This window comes from Scleropages formosus, chromosome 13 (assembly GCF_900964775.1).
Source record: "Scleropages formosus chromosome 13, fSclFor1.1, whole genome shotgun sequence".
Taxonomy (NCBI): Eukaryota; Metazoa; Chordata; class Actinopteri; order Osteoglossiformes; family Osteoglossidae; genus Scleropages; species Scleropages formosus.
The window spans coordinates 15,771,167-15,794,753 of NC_041818.1; the positions used below are offsets into that span (position 1 = coordinate 15,771,167).

Here is a 23,587-nt window from a genome sequence, read left to right on the forward strand (position 1 = left end):
GAAGAACTTTCTCACATTTTCCACAACGAACACGCGTGGTCCACATCTGTGATGCTTCCAGTCCAAAACTAAAATCCTTTCTCACAGCAACTGGTTCACACCTGCTGAAGTTGTTAGTAACCACACCAAAACGCCTGGTGGGTTAGCACCCGATACCTTTTTAAATATCACCCACTTAACCCATATACTGACTGACGACTGGGAGCACAGGCAGTGAGAAACACTTCTTGCTCCGGGGATACTTCCGGAAAAATTCGGGTGCCTGTTTAGCTGTGACCTTTGAAACTCCAGTGACTCAGAGAAGAACTCGCAGGCAGATGTGTCTGCAGCGAGTGAGCGCCGCTCTAAAGGTCTCCCCACGGAGAAGGAGGGGAGCGAGGAGCTCGGCAACAGTCACCTAGAGAATGAGAAGGACATGCAGTCCTGCAGACCTCCAGCGATGACTTTAGGGAGGTTCATTATGCAAATAACATAACATCACTGCAGATCCAAAGCTGATAAACACACACAATTAAATAGTCTCATATCAAGTAAAGAGCAGTAAATTGTATTGCATTTAAACCAACTACAAAGGCAACTTAATTATTGGTTTTTTTTATTACTTTATTAAGGAAAGTAGATAAAGAGAGTGACATCAGACTGTACTGTTGAAGACAGACGAAAGAGATTCAATTACTTACTATACAGATTTAACAGATCCTTCGTTCACATTAATGTAAAAAATTAAATTATATTCACCACATTTTGGATAACCAGAGATTTCTAGTTCGATTAGTGTCTACATTTTAGTGTCACTACTGCTGCATTTTGTACTGTAGCTGCTTTCAAGGCAAAACACAAAAGCCCTGCCTTTCTGCGGCGTTCCTTCAACAGCCGAAGGTAATTTTGGCAGCAGACTCAAAACTGTCTCACATGGACAGAGAGGTTTTCTCCATCTCACAAACATCTCCCTTCAGCTGAGGTCCATAAGTTCCACCAGATGTGTTAGGAAATCACAGTGTCGTCGGAAAGATCTCGCAGCTTCTCAGAGTGTGTTCAAGTATGGTGTGTGGAGCATCTTGAGAGTAAAACCCTGGGCTGCCGTACACACTGAAGTCAGTCGTACATATTGTTTAAACCTGGAACTGACAAATATACATAATAAGATTTCACAAAATTCAGTTATCTGCAGGAACTCTGGGGAAACTGTACATACGTTGGGAGCAGTTTGTGTTTGTTTAAGTTTTTGTTGGAATAAAGCAGATAGTTAAGTGTCTAATTTGGCCAGGGAGCCTGCTGTAGACCTCTTGAGCCAGACATTTAGCACACATGTCTGCAGTAAAACCTTTACTTAGCACTGCCGTACAAATGGGCAGTGTGGGAAACTAGGCTCATGGTTGCTTTGGTTACAAACATTTGCTAAACAGTACCAGTGCAACAGGACACGCCTGGCTCAGCATGCTCTCCTCATCCCTCCACCACTCCCGCAGTTAAAGACTAACATTTTCCCTGCATGCATTTCTACACAAGTTCCTTGGCCAGGCTAGATGTGGTGAGTGTATGCTCGCTAGCAGAGGGCGCTGGGCTCTATCCTGGATCACCAGAACGCAATGAACATTCATGTTATCGTCAAGCAGTTCAAGTGGTTTTGTGACAAATATGAAGGCCCTTGCTCTGGTTCAGAACGGCCACCAAACAGGTTGCACATCTTCTTTTGGGTACACCTTCACGTCCAGCATGACAGCTGCACCCCTTTCGCAGCTTAGAATGTGAACAGCAGGTGCTCTGTTTTCCGACAGACCAGACTTCGCTTTCAAGCTAAGAGCACGTAATGGCTTGGACAGCAGGTCAGAGCACCAGGACGGCTTGGGCCAGCTGACCTATGACACCTGAACAGCGCGGCGACGTGGCGCCTCAATGGTGAGCTGCACGTCCTCTGTTCGGCCACTAGGGGCAGCAGATCCGAGTGCTGATGGAAGCAGAATACCTACAGGAGAAACCGGTGACGTAAGAACAGATCAGGTATTGGGTAACCAACCAACGACCACCACCACCAACAACAACAACAAAAACAACAACAATTTAAATCACTAATTTTAGTAGTACTGATTTTTAAACTTTACTCTAAAATTCTGGTTAATTATTATTTACATTTATATTTATTCATTAATTATGATTATTTCTACATTTATTTATGTTTTTTACGATTGAATAAATAAGGAATCATGTTTTCATTGTGTTTTTCGTATTTTAATTTTTTTATGTTGTGATTGGAGTAGATTGTAGACTATGTACACTCAGCCACTAGATGGAGACACGTGCACAATATTACTCTGCACTCTACACTCCCTTCTCCAAAGCATTCCAGTCACTGCTCTCTTTGCATGAAACTTTACATAGCAGCTCTAACAATAATCTGTTCAAACATTGCCAGATGACGAAATTTGTTTCAGAAATCCGAACCGCCACATTGCAGTAGGTCCTCATGCAGGAGGAGTTGGTGGTTCTGAGCCAGTCTGTCCACAGAAGGACAATGTTCACAGAGAAGGACGTTAACAGGTGTCACTCCATTCAGCACTGTGGTGAGTAGCCAGGTCGGGTGGCAGGAACCCACAGTCAGGAGAAACGGCAGGAACCTGGAAACTGGGATCTACAGACTAACATCTAGGTCTGGAACTTTTACGTGTCATCACCGTAGAGGCCCAGAGTTAAGAGATGAAATATACTCCAAGCTCCTTTATCATTCATGTACACACACTCCCGTCCTCAGATATCATTTCAAACACACTCCTTCTCTGGTTGCTCCACTGGCTATCTGAGTTGTGCCCCATCAGCAGAAAAAATCCCCAAAAATTCCCCATAGACTTGGCTCCTCTCCTATCTGCAGGGTCAGAGGACATACTTGGCACAGGTTCTGCCCCACAACATGTGGTTCCGAGGGCCCACAGGGGTGAAAGCCATACCTGTGCCAGTGAGTACTGACGATTCCTTACCCCTGGGGTTGGGCAACAGTCTGCACCTTTTCGGGGCCTACCCATAAAGCCATTGGTTTTCTATCTGGAATTTTCTCTCCGGAGAGAAAGTGTTTATGAAAATTTTATCATAATTTGCACACAGCTGCTGAAATGCTCAAAAAGGAAGCTGCAGAGCTGTTGAATTTGTCCGCACAGAATGCAGGAAATGATAGATTTTGCTTGTTTTTACAGCTATTGACTTCTAACATGAAAAAATCCTTTAAATCAATTTAAACAATCTCATATTTACATGAGAATTTTTAGCTTTGTTACCAGTGTGTCCCTGGAGAAATAAGACTTTCGACAGAAGAAGGCTTACAGGGGGTGGTGAGCAGAGAAACGATACCCAGGCTGAAACCTGGGTATGACGCTTTTCTGCCCTCGCACCCCCATCCTTCCACCCCCACTTCCTCCACCAACTTTTCACAAGGCCTGTACATACCAGCTCAAGTATTTACCAAGCTTGTGGGCAATGGGCAAATGCATGGTTTTAAATCATTGTCCCCAGGAGAAATAGCACATTGGCAGGACTTCAGAAAAACTTGACAGTGGCCCAGCATTAATAGTACATTTGCAGCATATGCTCATTTGCAGCACATTCATGCAGTGTTCAGTGGACTTTACCCTTCTGTACTGTACAGAACAAATAATGTTAATAATAAATGATCAGCCTGCTAAGAAAATCCTTTTTCTGAGGGATTTCTTCAATTATCATTAAAACTGTGTGTAAATAAATATTCAATGTTATATTAAACTCTCAGAGGTTTCAGATATTATACTGAAATGTAGTACTCAGAGGAATGCCAGGTTTTCTTGTGAAGAAACTTGGGTGCAGCAGCAGCAGTCATCCGCCGCCTGACCACATCACTGGGATGCCTTCTTTGCAAGACCTTGACAAATGGAACAAGGTGACAGCCTCGCACCACTGCCAAGTTCCCAGCATGCACTGCCTCTGTCCCTACCTTACCTGTGAGAGGGCCCAGTTTGCACAAGACTTCCACTCCATACACCTGTTTGATCATTAAACAATTCCGTCCACATATGTTCAAATGACACAACAATGCTTTCCTGTTATGAGCTGTTTGCCCACTTCATACAGAAACTGGGTGCTGTCAATACTGGCATCACATTAAACTTTATTTATTCCAACAGTGATTTCATGATTCCAGGTGTAAAACCTGATTGTCTAGAAATGAGCAATAACATCTATCCAGGCAGCCAGTATGCCACTATACTATAATATTTTTATTTAGCTGTTGACTCCTTATTTAAGCTCCTTATTTATACAGCACTGTATTCATACTGTGTCAGTTTAAGGTAAATACCTTGATCTGTCTAATGTTTTTTTTCTTTTTTGCTTTTTGCACTACAGCTGAAGGTGGATCCAAACTAGGAAAGTTCAAGACAGCAGCGTTAACGACCGTGGCACCTACCACCTGTTATGAAAGAAATTAAAAATAAATAAATGAAAAAAATGTGGTGAGCGGAAAAGCAGACTGAGTGTGTCTTTGACTGAGGTTCAAAAACTGCTGCCCTCCTTTGTTGACCGCCACCTCATTTTGAACCTTCACAGCTTCATGTAAGAACAAAACACAAATATGCATCTGAGTGGGTATAACATCCAGATGCAAGCAGCACATCTTTATAGAGAAAATTTGTGAAAGAACATGATGAATGAGTTTTTCTGTGACCTGTAACCTTCAATACATGTGATCTCTGCACATGTGGCATGAAAAACAAAGTCTTGAAACATGACTGCTCATGTACAGTTGTGTGAAAGCTGGAAGACGGTATCAAAAGTGAAAGGTGGCAGTCAAGGGTTGGCAGAGTCAAAGCACTCATAAAGCATGAGAGTTTCCATTTCAAATGCACAGAGTCCGTATCGGCTTGGGGTTATATCAGCTCTGTGAAGTTCGAAGGTTAAATCACATGTTAGCAACATATCTTGCTCAAGGAAGTTGGCTTCTGGAGAGTGACCATTTGTCAACATCAACCTCTCACGTACTCTAGAGGGTCTTGTGAAATCACTGCACAACTGTAATGTCACACTGCATGTTGGGAGCTGCTGAAGTAAGCAATTGGACACCAAATATAAATACTCTTTTCGAAAATTTCTATTTTAAGACACTGAGACATGATTGAGAAGAAAAACGGAAACTCCTATCCCACCTGTGAGAAATAAAAAAAAAAACATATTATGAATCTTAGGGAATGATCATCTGTCTGATGTTTTTTTTTCTTTTTTCTTTTTGCAACTGATTTTCATAAGCCAGGTGAGCTCCAATAAGTTGGAGATGCGACTGAACCTGTGATACCCAGATTAGCAGCATGGAGTCTTGCCTAGAGCATGAACAGGGCTTGATAGTTTGTCATGGAACCATCAACCTCCTCTACATCCATACACACTTTCATTCTTGGCACCAGAAAGAAAAGGAGCTCTTCTTCATGATGGCTTTTGTTGCTGATAGACAGTTGGATCTGCCTGAGATCCATAAGGCAGAAGGCCAGCTAAAGATTGTAGACGTGGGCAGGATCATGGCGGTTCAGAGGTCATGGCAGATCTGGTTAACTGAAAGCTTAGAAAGCCCATGCATTCCACCATTTATCATGAAAAGTCATCTGAAATTTAAATCATAAACCAAAGTGGGGATTAAAAACATCTCAGTAGTAAGGCAGTGTGGTCAGAAAGTCTTCACTGACATTTATCTGGCACTCTCTACAGCATCTTTCCTGGCGCTTAGCTATATTTAAGTAGGTCTGTAGTACACAGGGCAGTTTTCTGGGGGTTGGTGTACCAGTAATGCTGAAAATAGGGGCGCTACACTGGTCAGGGCTTTGAAAACGAACGGTCGCAGATAGCCACACAAACCACAGACATAACTGTCATAAAAGGATGAAGCAGTGCAAAAAAGGGAGTACAGCGTGTTAGAGAGCAAGCCTTGCACATCACTTAAGGTAAAAATGCACAAAAACTCACCGTCCACTGACAGTTTCATACTTTCAGTAGAGCTGGTGAAATCAGATTGCGAACCTGTGAAGTACGGCAGCATGTGGACCTTTATGTGGGACAGGAAACATCCCACAGGACATGTCCTTCCTTTCTGTTCCTTACCGTCTGACCAGACCCTCAGCTACAGTCCATCCCACTTCATAAAGACATTACCTACAGCAATGTCAGGATCACAAAAGGTAAACATCAGACCTACCAAGCTGGTCATATTCACTGACTGACTACAAAGCACTGCTGTGGTCCAATGTGTGGTCATGGACAAGGAGTTGCAACAACACTGTACAACTTTTACACAGTACTGGGTGTCACAAAATACATAGTCACAGTTCTTTTTTTCTTATAGTTCTTCTTTCTTCTATTAGGTTAATGAACAGCACACTATCACAGCAACATACAGGTAGAGACTATACAATGAGAAATTGCAAATATGTGTCCATACTTGATATACTGAAGGTATGATCCCATAGCAGTTTCTACAAAGTTCCAGAAGGGTGTCGAGGCATTCCAGTATTTCTATTAACTGTCATCTTCATCAAATGTTAATTTTTCAAGTAGAATAAATTAAAGACTTCAGTCAGCCTCAGATTTACAGGGGGAACTTCCGGGGTGGACCACAACCTTAAAAAACATTTCCACTCCAAGTATGTAAGCGTAGCCAGCCTACATTCCACAACTTAATTAAAAAGGAATTTGGGTTGTGATTTATGCAGAAAAAAAGATGGAGAAAAATTGAGCTTTTTGTCAAAGTGTTTTTTAGAGCGCTTGATTGAACTCCATTTCGATAAACTTGTATCTAAACACATTCCCAGAATAAACGTACCAAAGTGGCCGGACAGTCTTTGCATTTAAAACCCAGCTGAGAAGTTACTGAGAACATCCTGTGAAGGCACACTGGAGTGAGGTCGATTCTGTGAATGAGCATGAAATTTTGTTCCAGGATGCTGAGGGATATACAGCCAGGAAAGACTTTACCATATAGATGGCGACTCATAATTGGAAAAAGAAAAGTCGAGGTCCTGTCCCCATATCCCCCTTGGTGCATCGTAACAGCCAGCAAAACAGTGTTTAATGCAATTTTCATGGCCCTGCACTTGTATGGTGTGATGAGCTGTTTTTCGGCTTTAGTCAATCTTGTCCGTAGTCAATTCTCCTATTCTGGGGCTACAATAAAATGTATTTACGGAAGTCTATATTGGGTAGGCGGGGCTGGGGAGGCATGGGGGCGTGGGGGCACTGTGGGCTTGGCTGGGGCCTGCTCTGTGGGGGTCTGGGGTTGAAGTCCTGCTTGGGGTGCCTTGCAATGGACTGATGTCCCGTCCTGGGTGTGTCCCCTCCCCCTCCAGCCTTACGCCCTGTATCACTGGGTTAGGTTCTGGTTTGCTGTGACCCCGCTCAGGACAAGCGGTTTCAGTCTGTGTGTGTGTGTGTGTGTTGGGTAGGTGAAAATTATTTCTTTGGAAGTTGAAACTCACTACTGAATCATCTGCAAATAAAAATGATATATTCAGTACCCCTTTAGACAACATTTTCTGGAGCCCAGCTCTTCTACTACTTGGGGGATGTATGTGTGTGTGTGTATTAATGTAAAGTGCTTCTGCTTAATAATCACTCTCTCACACACACACACACACACACACACACACAATCTGAGACAGCTTGTCCCATACAGGGTCATGGGGAGCTGGAGCCTAACCCAGTAACACGGGGTGTTAGGCTGGAGGGGGAGGGGACACACCCAGGATGGGACACCAGTCTGTCGCAAGGCACCCCAAGTGCGACTCAAACCCCAGACCTACTGGAAAGTAGGACCTGAGCCAACCTACTGCACTACTGTGTCACTGCACCCCCTTCTTAATAATCAACGGCCTCCAATACTTTGTTAAAGCAACGTGTTTTCTATCAGCCATGTGACATATTAGAAAGAGGGGGACCCTCTTTGGCAACAGCCATGCAAAGCATTAGGAAACATGTGGGTGTTTAAGTGGTCAACAAAACCAACGAGAAGATATTGTTGCCATGTGTGGGTGAGCATTGAGAGTTTGAGACAAAATCTGCCTTTACTAGATAATGAACATGTTATTGTTACTGCACTGTACAATAAACAATACAATCAATTGCTTGAGCACATTTCTGTGTGACTAATCAGTTAGGAATGAAGAATGAAGGTTCTGTTGCATTAGCACAATTTATATGATATCTGGAATGTGACATTTTAGTTATAAAATAAAAATCTAATTGAACTAGGTGGACGAATCTGTATCTTAAAGGCCACAGGGTGTGCTGCTCAGTCTCAGTTCTTAAGTGCCGAAGAAGTTATCTGGAGAGCATGTCACCTCACCTGGTGTTTCAGGTGTCAACGAGGTGCTGATCAAAATATATTTTCTAAAACCAGCAGGTTCTTGAAGACTGGAGTTCCGAAATGATATAGTAAAGCACCATTAAAAATGTTTGCACTGGAAAAAGAACAAGAGTCAGAGAAGACCTGCCTAAGATCGTGCTGAGCAGGACAGAAGCAAAATATTAATACGGTGGAAAGAAAAATAAATCATTAAGCCATACAATTAAGTGAAATTATTCAGTAATACTGATGCATGGTGTAACAGGAGAGCTCATACACACTGCCTGAAACCACTGAAACCCGAGTAGGGTCACAGCAATCTGGAGCCTAACCCAGTAACACAAGGTACAAGGCTGAAGGGGGAGGGGACACACCCCAGGACAGGACACCAGTCCATTGCAAGGCACCCCAAGCAGGACTCAAACTCCAGATCCACTGGAGAGCAGGACCCAGCGAAGTCCAGTGCACCACCGCACCCCACAAACAGTAGAACTCTGCTGCAGAAAGATTCTTTTCAATATGAATGCAAAAAAACTTTTTTTTTTTTCAGTTGTGCAGAGTAAATCTAATATACAAAAAATAGCTGTGAAGAACAAATAGTGCAGTGAGAGTTTCAGTCATCAGCCCCTTCTCGACCCTGCAGTAGTCATAAAATGTGCTGGGTCGGGTCAAATTGGAGAACATGGTCATTTACTCATGGGACTGCTTGCTTGTGCTGGCACCTGTGTTAATGTACATTTACATTTATTCATCTGGCTGATGCTTTTCTCAAAAGTGACTTACAATGTTAAGGTCACAGTTATTACATGCTTACAATCATTTACCCATCAATTTTAGGGTAAGTACCTTGCTCAAGGGTAGTACAGCCAGAGGTGGGTATCAAACCTGTGACCTTTGGGTCTGAAGGCAGTAGCTCCAAACGCTACACTACCAGCTGTCCCCACACAAGAATATAAATGTTAAAATGATGAATGAAACTTTATGTAGGTGTTTTCATTGTCTGGCTGTAGCTCCTCCCACTTTATGCCGCATGAAATATTTCATGTTAAACATGAGACCTGTCCCAAAACGAAAGGAAAAAAGTGTAGATATTTTGCCATTTGCAGACAAACCTGTTTCCAGATCTGCGTGGTCCTGCACCCCTTCTGCATCCCTGCAACTAACAAATGTCTTTAACTAGGTGCTCCACAGAAGTGATAATTGGTAAAAGTTGCCCTGTGATTAACTACTTTATTGTGAACTCTAAGTGTCATTGTAACCATTGTGCAAATATTCTTGCTAAAAGGAAGTCATGAACAAAGGTCAACATTTATCGTTCACGGAATCACGGTGAATCTCACCAATGGGGGGAGCAATGTGTCCAGCAAAGAAAAGCAGAACTGCTCGACAATCCACACCTGCATCTGTGTTGCTCTTGCGAACTTTAATTATTCAGTTACTGTTTTTTTTTTTTTTTAGTCATTTTACTGTTATTTTATCCAAAGCAGCTTATAAGTTTTACCTTTTTATGCAGCAGGGTATTTTACCGGAGCCATTCCTGATAAGTACATTACCCAAACGTGCTACAAAAACCGCTAAATGAGAATGAAGGTCATAACCTTCCGGCTGCAAGCCTGTTAAGAAGTATAGCTATTTATATAGATTGTCTCAATCAAAATAGCTTCTGAGCTCTAGTTTATCCTCTGCAACACTTTGGTTAGAAAAAAAATTCAGTGAAAAATGAACACAGTACTGGAGACATTCATGTCCATGAGTTTAAAGCGACTGTGTTCTGGTGTATTAATTACAGCTCTTAGAAAGAGGCAAGCTACTGCTTGCTTGATCCCTCCCACCCCCCTCGTTGGTGTCGCCGCATCCTTGTCTTTGACCCAAAGCCTCATCATAACAACAACAAGCTTCGCACAGCAAGATGCATACTGTCCACATGTAAAATACCAAAGACAGTGCATGCATAATTATCTGTGTGCGGTCATAAAACTTGTGCACTCGTGAAATTGGTTCGTTCATGACGCCCGTGCTCCCATGAGAGCCAGCCTGCCGGCTTGTTTTCGTCTGCCGCGCACCATTCTCACACGTTGGCCCTGAAGAGCAGAACAGGATGTGGTGACAGAAGCCCTACAGAGGCAGAAGCCACAGGCTCGCTGTGCTGGCAGCTGCTCCTCAAGACATGGCGAGAGATCGCTCTGCTGGTGGGCAAGACGTGAAAAAAATAAATAAATAAAAAAGGAGCCGTTGAACAGGAACTTTCACTCTGACGTTAATGGTGGACTTGATAGGTACAGATAGATGAACCGTGATAACCTTGTGTAATTTGAAACACAACACTTCTTGTTTCGATGAGGTGACTTAAAACATTTGTAGGATAACAGTATTAAGACTGACTGAGATTCCGCAGGAATATCTCTAGTAGTTAACCTGTGCGAACAAAACTTTGAACAGGCAGGCAGCACATTAGCTTTGAAGTGTGTTATAAAATCAGAAATGAATAAAATGTTGGCAAAGGCGTGACCCGCCAAGCAGTTCATTGACTCTTCGTGCTTCATACGCCTGAAACAGATGATATGACATGCACCAATTCATAGGATGGGCCGACTTTGAAGCCCCTTCCCTAACTTGATATGCCGGCGACACAGAAGAAGTGAAAAATATGCCGTTTGCTATTTTTCGCTAGCCCTTCAGGGGCACTGAGAAATGTGGAAGTAAAGGGGAAGCAGTATGCTGACATCGAATTACTGTAGTTCCGTTTGTTGGTTAATCTTGGAAAACTTATGAGCAAAACAATGTCACTGTATGCACCCTTTCAGGGATCACCTTCTTACAATATGCCATGATGTATTATGTGAATAGATACACACACACAATGGCTACAGCTGCTTGTCCCAAAGCCAGCCAGCACCTAACCCAGCAACTCTGGGAGCAAGGCTAGAGAGGGAGAGGACACACTCCAGACGGGACGCAAGACAGCCCCAGCAAGACTCAAACCCCAGACCCACCGAAGAGCAGTGCCCAGCCAATCCTGCTGCTCCACAGCACCCTCATGAACACACATACACATTGTCTGAAGCCACGAGTCCCAAGCAGAGTCAAGGTGAACTGGAGCCTAACCCGGCAACACAGGGTGCGAGACTGGAGAGGACACACCCAGGATGGGACGCCAGTCCATCACAAGGCACCCCAAGCAGGACTCAAAACCCAGAGCCACCAGAGAGCAGGACCCGGCCAAACCTGCTGCGCCACCGTGCCCCCATGAACAGATACTCCAGTTTTATTTGCCATTAAACTACCCACCATACACATTTTGCAATTTAAGTGCTTATGCCCCTCCACATAAAAACATGAACAATACCAACTTAAGAGGGAAACACCCCTACTTTATAACAGCTATGGTATGATAAAGTGACAGAATGACATCAGTTTAAATCTATTTTCTATTCATTTAGCTGAAACTTCAGTCCAAAGCAACTTAAAATGTGAAAGGTTTGAATGTTAAGCTGCTTGCTATGATTTACCTATGTATACATCCGAATAATATTTACTGGAGCAATGAATGATGTACCTTAATCAAAGGTATTAGAGTAGGAGGCAGGATTTTTACCAAGTCTTGTTATTGCAAGGTCACAAAACTAAGCACTACACCACTTGCTGTCTCTTAGGGTCTCTTTGTAAGGCACTGTACATTTTTGTTTATTTGGAAAGTTTAGATGTTTTTTTCAGCTTTTCTTGACTAAAATTGCCATAGCTCCTTCTCTTCAGGTTTATGGTTTATTTCTCCCCAGGATTTCTATGTATATCAGATTATCCCACCCTAGCAGCTCTGGCAGATGTCCACAGGACCCTTAAAGTAATCTTCCTGGTATGTGAATTTTTTTTTTTTTACAAATCATTCAATCAGACTTTGCAATAAGGTATGAAAAATAAAAACATAGAAAAACTGAAAATTTAGGCCAAAGAGTGCCATCTCACCTATGGATGAAAGAAAAATGTATAGCGCATGAAAGGAACACTAACAAGAAAAACTACACCAGCATAAAAGTGTGCATTTTATGCAAGATTATAGAGTCTCTTGTACAAATTAAAAACTTTCTCTTTAGCCATGGCTGTGTAGTTAACTCTCTGCTATCTCTGAAAACAGCAACAGAATAAAACTGTAGATAATTTTTTTTGAGGTAGGGACATTCCAGAGTGCTCTTTGGGGTCCTCAAAGACGTTTTTGGCTCTCAGACACATAAACGAGCTGTTAGAGAAAGATAGCGTCATAACAAGGAAACAGAGTGAGGCACTGGCAAGGCCAGAAGCACGTGAATGAGGAATGATACAGTGCATTCAGAAAGTATCCAGACCCCTTCCTATTTTATGTTGCTGCATTATGCAGAAATCGTTAAATTCATGTTTTCCCCTCAGTCTACATTCAATACCCCATAATTACAAAGCAAAAACAAGATTTTTTAAAATTGTTTAAATTTGTTAAATAAAATTGAAATATTACATTGACATAAGTATTCAGGCCCTTTACCTACTTCTAGCACCTTTGGCAGTGATTACAGCCTGGAGTCTTCTTGGGAATGACGCAACAAGCTTTGCACACCTGGATTTCGGGATTTTTGGCCATTCTTCTCTGCAGATCCTCCTCAGTTCTACCAGGGTGGATGTCAACTGTCAGTAGACAGCTATTTTCAGGTCTCTGCAGAGTTGTTCGATTGAGTTCAAATCCAGGCTCTGGCTAGGCCAATCAAGGACATTCATAGAGTTGCCCCTAAGCCATTCCTGTGTTGTCTTTGCTTCAAAATTAGGGTCCTTGTCCTATTGGAAGGTGAACCTTTTGGCCAGTCTGTGGTCCCAAGCATTATGGAGCAGGTTTAATTAAAAATATCTCTGTACTTTGCTCCATTCAGCTTTCCCTCCACCCCGAATAGCCTCCCAGGCCCTGTCACTGAAAAACAGTGCCACAGCATGTTGCTCCCACCACCATGCTTCATCGTCAGGGTGGTATTGTACAGGTGATGAATAGTGCCTGGTTTCCTACAAATATGAGGCTTAGAATTGAGGTCAAACAGGTCAATCTTAGTTTTATCAGATTTCAGAATCTTGTTTATCACTGTCTGAGAATTTTTTAGTATCCTTTAGGACCTTTTTCGTGTTTTTTCGCTGAGGACAGGCTTTCACCTGGCCACTCTGCCATAAAGCACAGATCTGTGGAGCGTTGCAGTGATGGTTGTCTTTCTGGAAGTTTCCCTCACCTCCACATAGAATCTCTGGAGCTCATCCAGAGTGACTATCGGGTTCTTGTTCACCTCTATTACAATGCCATTTTCCCCAATTTCTCAGGTTGGCCGGGCGGTCAGCTCTAGAAAGAGTCATGGTTGTTCTAAATTTATTTCATTTTATGAATTATTGAGGTCACTGTGTTCTTGGGAACCTTAAATGAAGTGGAAATTTTTTGTAGCCTTCCCCAGATCTGAGCCTCGACTCAGTCTTGTCTCACAACCCTGCAATTCCTTAGACCTCATGGCTTGGCTTTTCCACCTCATGTCCAATCAAATGAATTTACCACAGGTGAACTCCAAACAAGGTGTGGAATCATCTCAGTTGATAAACTTGATACATTTCAAGTGTTATACCAAAGAATCTGAATACTTATGTCAATATCATATTTCAGTTTTTTTTTATTTGGGATAAATTAGCAAAAGTTTCTAAGACCCTGTTTTCCCTTTGTCGTTATGGGTATTGAGAGTAGATTGATGAGGGGAAAAAATGAGTTTAAACGATTTTAGCACAAAACTGCAAGATATAAAAAACGTGAAAAAAAGTCAAGGGATTTGAAAACTTTCTGAATGCACTGTAAAGTAACAGACAAATACACACACACACAGACATTTTCTGAACCGCTTGTCCCATACGGGGTCATGGAGAACCGGAGCCTACCCAACAACACAGGGTGTAAGGCCAGAGGGGGAGGGGACACACCCAGGACGGGACGCCAGTCCGCCGCAAGGCATCCCAAGCAGGACTCAAAGCCCAGACCCACCAGAGAGCAGGACCCAGCTAAACCCATTATGCCACCGCACCCCCCAACAGACAAATAATTCTGAAAAAAAAAACAGGAACAGAATCAAATGAAATTACACTCAACTAAAATATTATAGATTTAACAAAAGGCAAGGCTGTAATAAGATACTTACGGAACAATACAGTGATGTTTTTTTCAGTTGAGCTGGATGCAGCGTGCAGAGGGTGGGACTTAAGGGTGAATGAAGTGGAGGAGTTTTGAAAGTTCAAACTGATGTACAGCTATGACAGCATTCCATGAAGCAGGATAGGAGTTCCTACTCCCTTAATACAATGAACGTGAATCTGGAGTTACGAGTAGGCCGCTGTTGAAGAAATTTTTAAAAGTTTAAAGAGTTTTTCCTGTTTTCACAAATGAAAATGTTATTCGATATTGCTGAAATGTACACAGTGCACACAGCGAAACTGTAATATTAAAGGTACTGTTATACGCACACATAAAAATATTAACATTTACCTTCCACACTTGTCACAGAGTAAGTACAATAGTAATGAGAGCAACATTCAGACAAAGAAAAGAAACACTAAGAAGAAAAACTACATCAGCAATCTAAAATGCATAAAAGTGTGCACTTCATGCAACACTTAAGGGTCTCTTGTACAAATTAAGAGGTTTCTCTTTAGTCATGGGTATGCAATTAAGTCTACAATCTCTGAACAGAAGGCAACAGAATGAAACAGTAGATAAATAATATCTCATAATATTCAGAGCAACATTCAGACAAAGATACTGACACATGAAGTGACTCAGTGTAACAGCCTAAAGAGTGGAACTTTATTTTTCAGTGCAGGCATGATCAAATTATAGCAATGTCACAGTCTTGCAACTGAGAGTTGTTTTCTTCACCTATTTCCAGATATTTCAAGAAAAAAAAGTAATATTCCTAATTCTCTTCACATTCCTTGTACTGAGTGTATGTCTGCACTCAACTGACAGCTCAGGAATTCCTTGAAAAATACCTTTGATCAGTTGGAGAGTCATTTTACTCTATTTCTCCATTTCACCTTGCAAGGAGAGCTTGTGCTTCATGTACAGCATTGTAAATACAGTTTGAAAGTCCTCACAGATGTAGTTGTTCCCTTATTGTACAGGAACTGGGAGGAATGTGATGAGGAGATCCACTGCGGTCTTTCGCGCTTCCTTAAATATGCTTCTCGGCAAAAATAGTAAGGCATGAAAATAACATGGCAAGAATTCTATTGTAGCATAGACAGTCAAAGTAATCATCTGTGCCCTGCCCCTTATAAGAAGTCTTCCAGAGAATGGCAGCATTCCATACAGCCTCATTAACACATAGCATACAACCAATTTACAATGTTCTTGTAGATCAAATTTTGAAAGGCTTGTCGCAAACAGTTATGTTCTTTGCATCTACAGGTAAAATACTTCAGCTGATTTCACTTATTGGAACTTACTGGTGCAGGTGGACCGAGCACTATGTGTTGCTGCTATTTTCGAAACACAGATAAAAAAAAGTTTTCAGAATCTTCTCATTTCATTAGAAATTGAAGGTTTCATATTCAGTCGAATCAGTGATTTAAGTAATGCAAAGAATATTACTTTTCAAAATAAGAAGCAAATATATATGTGTGTGTGTATATATATATTATATATATAGATGATGGGGGGGCACAGGGGCATGGTGGCACGGTAGCATAGTGGGTTTGACTGGGTTTTGCTCTCCGGTGGGTTTGGGGTTTGAGTCCTGCTTGGGGTGCCTTGTGATGGACTGGCGTCCCATCCTGGGTGTGTCCCCTCCCCCTCTGGCCTTACGCCCTGTGTGCGGGGTTAGGCTCCGGTTCCCCATGTCCCGTATGGGGCGAGTGGTTTGGACGGGCAAAGAATATTACTTTTCAAAATAAGAAGCATATACACACACACACATTTTCAGAACCGCTTGTCCCATACGGGGTCACGGGGAACCGGAGCCTACCCGGTAACACAGGGCATAAGGCCGGAGGGGGAGGGGACACACCCAGGACGGGACGCCAGTCCGTCGCAAGGCACCCCAAGCGGGACTCGAACCCCAGACCCACCAGAGAGCAGGACCCAGTCCAAACCACTGCGCCACCGCACCCCCTGCAAGAAGCATATATATATATATATATATATATATGATGGGGGAGCACAGTAGCATGGTGGCGCGGTGGCACAGTGGGTTTAACTGGGTTTTGCTCTCCGGTAGGTTTGGGGTTTGAGTCCCGCTTGGGGTGCCTTGCGATGGACTGGCATCCTGTCCTGGGTGTGTCCCCTCCCCCTCCAGTCTTATGCCCTGTGTTGCTGGGTTAGGCTCTGGCTCCTTGCAACCCATATGGGACAAGTGGTTTCAGATGATGTGTGTGTGTGTGTATATATATGATGGCACAGCATGCACCACTGTTCTCACAGCACCTGGGCTTTAGGTTCAAACATCTGTGACTGTGTGCAGGGTTTGCATGATGTTCTCCCCTTGTTTATGTGTTTCACATGAATTTGTCACCCTAAGCTGCCCATAGCACCACCACCCTGTTACTCACTACTAATATAGAATATCCCTAAAGTTATTACTTCACTAAAGACATATTATGCAGCTCAACATTATGCCCAAGCACATTGCTGCAGGCAAGACCACACTCTCCTGGAGACTGACAGCCCTACATGGATAATAGCTCCTTCAGGGCAAAAGTAACACTCCATTTAATTACTTGAGTGTTATAAACTGTTGACTCAGTGTTCAGTTCTTCTCCTATAGCAATCTGAAAATGTGTGATGTAATTTGCTTATAATCATGAGTAAGAGATCTAACAAGAGCGGAGTCCACCCACCGCCCCCTCGCTCAACTACTAGTCAGTTCCTGGAATAGCCTCGAGAAACTATGAGACTAAGAACTAGTAGGCTACAATTTTAGGCTATAACAACATATGCTACAACTGGACTACTTTTTTACTGTATCTAGAGCATAGCTCTCTGGGTAAACAACGCTGCTGTTGAGTCGGAAATAAAGGTACTTTACTGTTTGTCAACCGCTACCACCTACCCCCCACCCCGAGATAAGTAACAAAAAATGACTGAATGCAACGAAGCGGCATATAAGTATAATACATCTTGCTAGTCAAAATTGTCTTTTGGAATCCCTAAGCATTACAACGGGTTCCCTAAATGCGTTATGTGCCCACGGTCTCCATATGTTATTCCAAAACGGAATGCCACCCGTATGGCGGGAAAACCCAGTGTTTTCCCCGAAGTGTAAACTCCGCTGGAAAACACCACGCTTCCCTCGTGCAGCGCGCCTCCCACTGCGCTGACTCGAGTCGCGGGAGGTGCCCGCGTGCGCTCGTGTGACGTAATCCCTTACGACTGCGCCGACCGAGGAGAAATAACAGATTACCGGATCAATATTTTCATCTGTAAATATTAAGCAACATATTTACAGTAAATTCGCCCCCTTATCTGAAATTATATGCACTTAATGCAACTCTGTGTGTGCATCGTGTTTTTGGTGAATTACATTTGTTGATGCACATTTCATGTTCTAAATGTGTAATGATTTTATTTGAATTTTTTTAAAATGTGCACAATCGGCAGAGGTCCTGGCACGTACGCTTCTTTCTGCTATGAAAGCAATGCGCTCTACATCGACCTCTGTGGGCCGTGTGAAATACTGCAGCGTTTCCCGGAAAGCTGCTCTTTACTCCGTCCGGAGCCGTTTACAGAAAACCGAGCCTTGGCAGCGCGAAGGACGAAAGTGGGACAATGAGGTTCTGCTATTTACGCCATTGCCGTGTCCTTGATTTGGCGAAAATTTACTTCGTTCATCATCCCTAGTTTGATGAACTGTGAATATATTCAGGTATTTCACACTGTAGTATTCTGAAATTATGCTATAGATTTGCAACTCAACTCAAGTCTCTGTGCCGGCTGATTTTGTGGGATTTACATTTAATATTCATTTAGCAGACGCTTTCGTCCAAAGCGACGGGTTAAATAAATAAATAAATTTACATGCATAATAACAGAAAAAAAAAAAATAGAAATGTTGCCGTTATATCAGTTAATCTAATTCGTGCTTTGCTAAAACAACTACAGGCGACAAAGCTGCACAGACACAGTGCTCACAAAAAATATGTATCAATGCATGGCTGCAAAGCGCACGTGACTTGCACACAGCTTGTTTTCGCATGCAGGGAAAAAGTTTCGGTGAAGTTTGTGTGCGCGCTATAAAAGGTGTGTCGCCTCTTGAACCTCTAGCACTGGGTCACGGTAACAGACAATGAAGTGATTTCTCGGAAATCAGGCGGCCTCGTGTTGCTCGCCGCGGCCCCGCTCGATGAAGACTCCGCCCCCTTGAGCGTGCAGGGGAATCCCACGCTGCCGCTTAAATTGGAGTCTGCGAGCTTTTGCCGCTCAGACTTCCGCGCGGCGAGTCCTGGTACGGAGAAGAAACAGTCCGTTTTGGGGATTATAATACAAGTCTTTGGCTCACAGTGATCTGATCTCTGCTACAGTAAGTTCTTCTGTAGCCTTTCCTCGCATTACATTATGATTATGCAACCTTTTTTAGTTAAACTTTCTTTCTATTTGTATGAATAATAACGTTTAGTTATGGAGTTGTGCAGAGCTGGGTTGCAGAGTTTTGTGCATCTCATAAATTAAGCTATAATAAATTGCTTTTAAGATCATGTTACGTGGAGTCTATGTGACTGTCATGGAATGCTGTTCTTAGGTGTTATTTGCCTTGCAGTAAAATGGTACAGATTTTCATGCTGGGAAGCGTAAACATTATGAAGTGTAGGTAGTAACTTAGTTTGCAGCGCAGAAGAGTTATCTGGGGGAATAATATCGGCCATTAATATGATTAATGCAGCTTCCAACAAGCAGTTAATGAGTGTTTCTAAAAAATCATGTTGAGATGTTTTCCAAGCCAAGCCAGGCATTGTAGATCATGTAGACGCCCCGCCTCCTAATTTGCATACGAGCGCACGGGCTTTTTTTCTCCTGTATTTCCTGTTGCCGAGTGTTTGCTGCAGCTCTATTTGTGTTTCTAACGAGTCTTATGCGTGGATATATGCTTGATGTGCAGCATTTGGTCTGGCACCGGTCACGATCTGGTGATGAATATGACATGATGGTTGGGAGGAATGCCGAAATCCTTTTGCCCCCCAGTAACATGATAATAAATGTTTACACTGAGCACTTCCGGTTTTGTGCTGAGGAAACGCACGGGTTACTTACTACAGTGTAGTTATTTGTACTGAGTGCCAGATTACACATAACATACACCTCTCGGGCTGCAGCAGATGAGTTGCTCAGTGTAATTTCTGCTTTTTCAAAGTACTTCTCAAAAACAGTCAGAATGGCGATGGTTAGAATACAAGAATTTTTTGTGTTGCACCCAAACTCCTTGTACATGAATCCTGACTGCACTTGGTGTGCTCATTCCCTGGGTTATTCTTATTCTTATTCTTTCCTTCCTACAGTAATCATGCCTGTGTCACGTATGCGCATGAGGCCGTGGCTGGAGGACAGACTGGATTCCAACTCGATTGCTGGATTAGTGTGGCTGGACAAGGTATGGTGCCATTGAAACCACTCCCTTCCACTCTGTGCCAGATGTCTTATTAAATTGCTTACATTGCAAAGGTTTGTCTAGGTCAACAGGAAAAACCTCACCATTTATGCACGGAGTTATGTGAAGCAGCTGATTTTATCTGTGCCTTTGATTATATCTAGGAAAAGAAGATCTTTGCAATTCCTTGGAAGCATGCTGCCCGGCACGGTTGGGAGATGGAAAAAGATGCTTGTCTTTTTAAACAGTGGGCAATTCATACAGGTGAGCAAGATGCAAACAGTGAGTCTAATCAGCAGCTGCATATTTGAGGAATGAAGCTAAACTCAAGTGAAAACAGTTGTTGTCTTTTGCTTTGCTCTTACAAATACATACTTTCATGCTTAATTTGTCTTTAGGGAAGTACAAGGTGGGAATGTCTAATCCAGACCCAAAAACATGGAAAGCAAATTTCCGCTGTGCAATGAACTCACTTCCAGACATCGTAGAAGTAAAAGACAGAAGTGTCAACAAGGGATGCGGGGCAGTACGTGTCTACAAGATGCTGCAAAATGTTTCCAAAAACAGAGGTAAGCAGGGTGCAAGTGCTTTCCTTCTTTATTCAAGTCAGTAGCAACGTAATACGAAAAACAAAAATGCACACAATAATTTCTTGCTTTTGCATTCGCAGAAAAGAGGTCAAGGACAAAAGATGCTAAATCCAAGAATAAGAACAAGGTAAGTTGTGTCCCAAGGTCCTCTATAAATATGTATGTTAAAGGTCTTTTTGAGCATTTCCAAAAGCAACAATGACCTGTCGGGTCAGAATGCCCTTGAGAATGACCCAAAGTTATTTTTTTTTTTAATCTCAGGATGCTGCATTAAAGGAGGAAGTCCTAGAAGAGTCTGATGCCAGTCCTCTAGAAGACCACAACAATTACACGAAACAGAATGAGGAAACCACACCTCAAGCCGACAGCACCCAACACGCCTTTTTCCAAGGTGAGAATGCTTAAGCAAGTATCGCAAAAGACAGATCATGATTAGGAATCCACTCAGACATTCAGTGAATAAATCACTCATATATAACAGCAAGGTGGCATTATGACTGTAACAGAACTGCGGCACATTCGTTTGCCAAGTTTTAAAAAGAATTTTGGGTCAGTAGTGCTGATGAAAATCATTTTTCCTTTGCAGACTTTTTAACTCAACATGGCTCTACGTGTGACGACTCTTCTGACTGGTCCAGCCCTGAGCACAATCAGGGACACAATTTTCAGGTGTCACCTAACCACACAACAGGTACCAGCCACTTTCGATAACATATCTTTAGATAAAAGCTTTGTCTGACCTACATGTATGAAAACACACTTTATATAGCACCAGTTCTGCATAACAAATGAACTGTGCATTGTGTAGTGGAACCAGTTGCGATGTAGTGATAAAGCCAATTGATAAGATCCTGTAATAATAGTGTTTTCAACCTCTCTACCTTTCAGATTTTGATGCCATGTCTGAAGAGGTAAGTTTTTTTCCTTCTGAAGTGTTTAACACATAACCATGCACTTCCGCTGCACTTTGTCACCTCACTGCATTACACTCTATCACATTGTCCAAGATACTGGTTTAAAAGATGTTGAATTTGCAGTGTACTTATCCGTGCTTCGTGTTCTATAGCTCTTTCAGATTACACAGCAGTTTGAGTGGGAGCAGTTGCAGAGCACATCCATGAGCAGCTTCAATGTACAGAGCAATGTGGTTGACAGCACAGACTCTGCACACAGCCCTGACAGCCACTGGAGTGATACATCTGGTAAACATATACCCTTTTAATGTGATGTGGTGAGAGATGTCACATACAGGAAAATCAGACTGTACTGACTGTACAAGTATAAACAACAGCTTGCTTGTGTGTCTGTGTGTTTTTTTAAGTGTATAGTTCTTTGTCAAAACAACCATTGTGCAGTCTTGATTTGTATGTTGTCATGTATAAGGACAGATTTACTGTATTGGATTTTAAAAAGCAAAACTCAGTGATGGCAAAAGTTGAGCTTTAATTATTCAGGCATTTAATAGCATAGAAATTTACCTCTGTCATTCTTAAAATCTAATAGGTAAAGGGTAAATAAAGAAATTTGAAAATGTTAAGCAGGCTGTTGTGTTTGCATTTGGCAGCTTTTAATAATGTCTTGTATGTTTTTTTTTTTTTTTTTTTTCTTCCAGGACAAGAAATTGAGCTTAGGTTTTACACCGAACTTCACACAGATGAGACTTTGCAGCGAAGGGATGGAATGACAGAACTTGAGTTTCCTGACATGTCTGGCTTGTATGAATCCTGGTCAAGCTCCACTGTTCTCCAGCAAATCTCTTGACCAGTCTAGACTATGGATCCTAGTGCAACTTCATGACCTCACTTAAAAAACGCAGAAAAAAAAAAAAAAACCCAGGACGTTTTATTCGTCTTGTTCCCCGATTTCTGCCATGCCAGAGGACATGCAGCTTTTTGCCGTTGTGGCCTGGTAACTTGTAATTGTGGTACCGAGATACTACCTGTTCAGAAACACTCTGGAAGGACAGTAGCATTGCAGGTGACATGGCGTCACTCATGCAAGCATGTGGAGGTGTGACTGAGAGATGGGGTAGGAGAAAGAAAAGAAAGTAGGCTGTTCTAACTTGTTAGACAATTCAGAAATGCATGCTTTCTGGCCTTTTCCATTCAAAGTCCCACCTTAAGGAAAGCACTGCACACATGCCTGTCTCCATATTACCTGCCAGTGTGACATCCAGGCTTGTTTACCATTACCAGCTGTACTGTGTGAATTCCCTGGTGTATGTGTTGTGGACATGCACAGCTTTTCTCTTTTTTATTCGTGTTCTAAATGCACTTTATTCTTATTCAGGCTTTTATTGGACATCTCATGGAATGATTGTGAATTTTGTACAGCTTACCTTCTGCTGTTGTGTAAGAGAAAGCACATTAAGCCATTCGTTTTCATCTGCTTTTTGGAAAGAAGATTGTCAGGATATATTGAAAATTCCGAGTTTATGAAAGTTATTTTACTGTTTCATGTGTCCAGCCAAAATGTACAATTGTAAATATGTAAAGAAGTGTTTTTATTTTACGTGGAAGTAATAAAAATGTGTTATTTAAGATTGCAGTGCATTTTTTCTTAATTATATTATTTTTAAACTTGTGATTTCAAAAAAAATTACGGGGTAGTGAATGTCATAATTCCCTTCTAGGATACTGAAACTTAAAATAAGGACTGAACCTAAATGAAAAGCTGGCAGGGAGACAAATTTACTGCAAGCAGCTGCCTGTCAGAGATGTGTCACGCAAGCGCTGCCAACGCATACGGTGACGGATCACAACATCGTCGTCCACCTGTGTTCTCAGACCGAAAGAGTCGGGACCAAGCATGAAGTAAAACTGCACCGTGGTTCAGCTGTGTTGCCCTCAGTTAAATGCACACATGGGTCTAAGGTACAAAACTAAATCATCAGTGTGTGGCAGTGTGTTATGAGTTAGGATGGAATATGGGCTGAATGGGCTGGTGTATGACCCTGTACCTCTTTATTTATGCTATAAACAGTTCAGTTTCATTCAGGGTTCTTCTTCTTCTTTAGTCCTTAGCTGGCAATTTGGGGGCCAGGT

At 42.3% G+C, this 23,587-nt stretch overlaps 1 protein-coding gene across 2 annotated transcripts; it reads left to right on the forward strand.

The window, feature by feature from the left end:
- The first annotated feature begins 18,213 nt into the window (after nt 1-18,213).
- LOC108929749 (interferon regulatory factor 1-like) lies at nt 18,214-23,045 on the forward strand. 2 transcript variants are annotated; one of them, XM_018744497.2, is made up of 10 exons: nt 18,214-18,237; nt 19,865-19,956; nt 20,118-20,217; nt 20,352-20,522; nt 20,624-20,670; nt 20,805-20,934; nt 21,130-21,234; nt 21,432-21,454; nt 21,610-21,745; nt 22,156-23,045. In XM_018744497.2, exons 2-10 carry the CDS (start codon nt 19,870-19,872, stop codon nt 22,302-22,304), a joined length of 948 nt encoding a protein of 315 aa, XP_018600013.1. In that variant the 5' UTR covers nt 18,214-18,237; nt 19,865-19,869; the 3' UTR covers nt 22,305-23,045. The 2 variants fall into 2 exon arrangements, with proteins under 2 accessions (XP_018600013.1, XP_018600012.1); XM_018744496.2 differs by lacking the exon at nt 18,214-18,237 and adding an exon at nt 18,783-18,891 and having other exon boundaries at nt 22,156-23,044.
- Nucleotides 23,046-23,587: the final 542 nt, after the last annotated feature.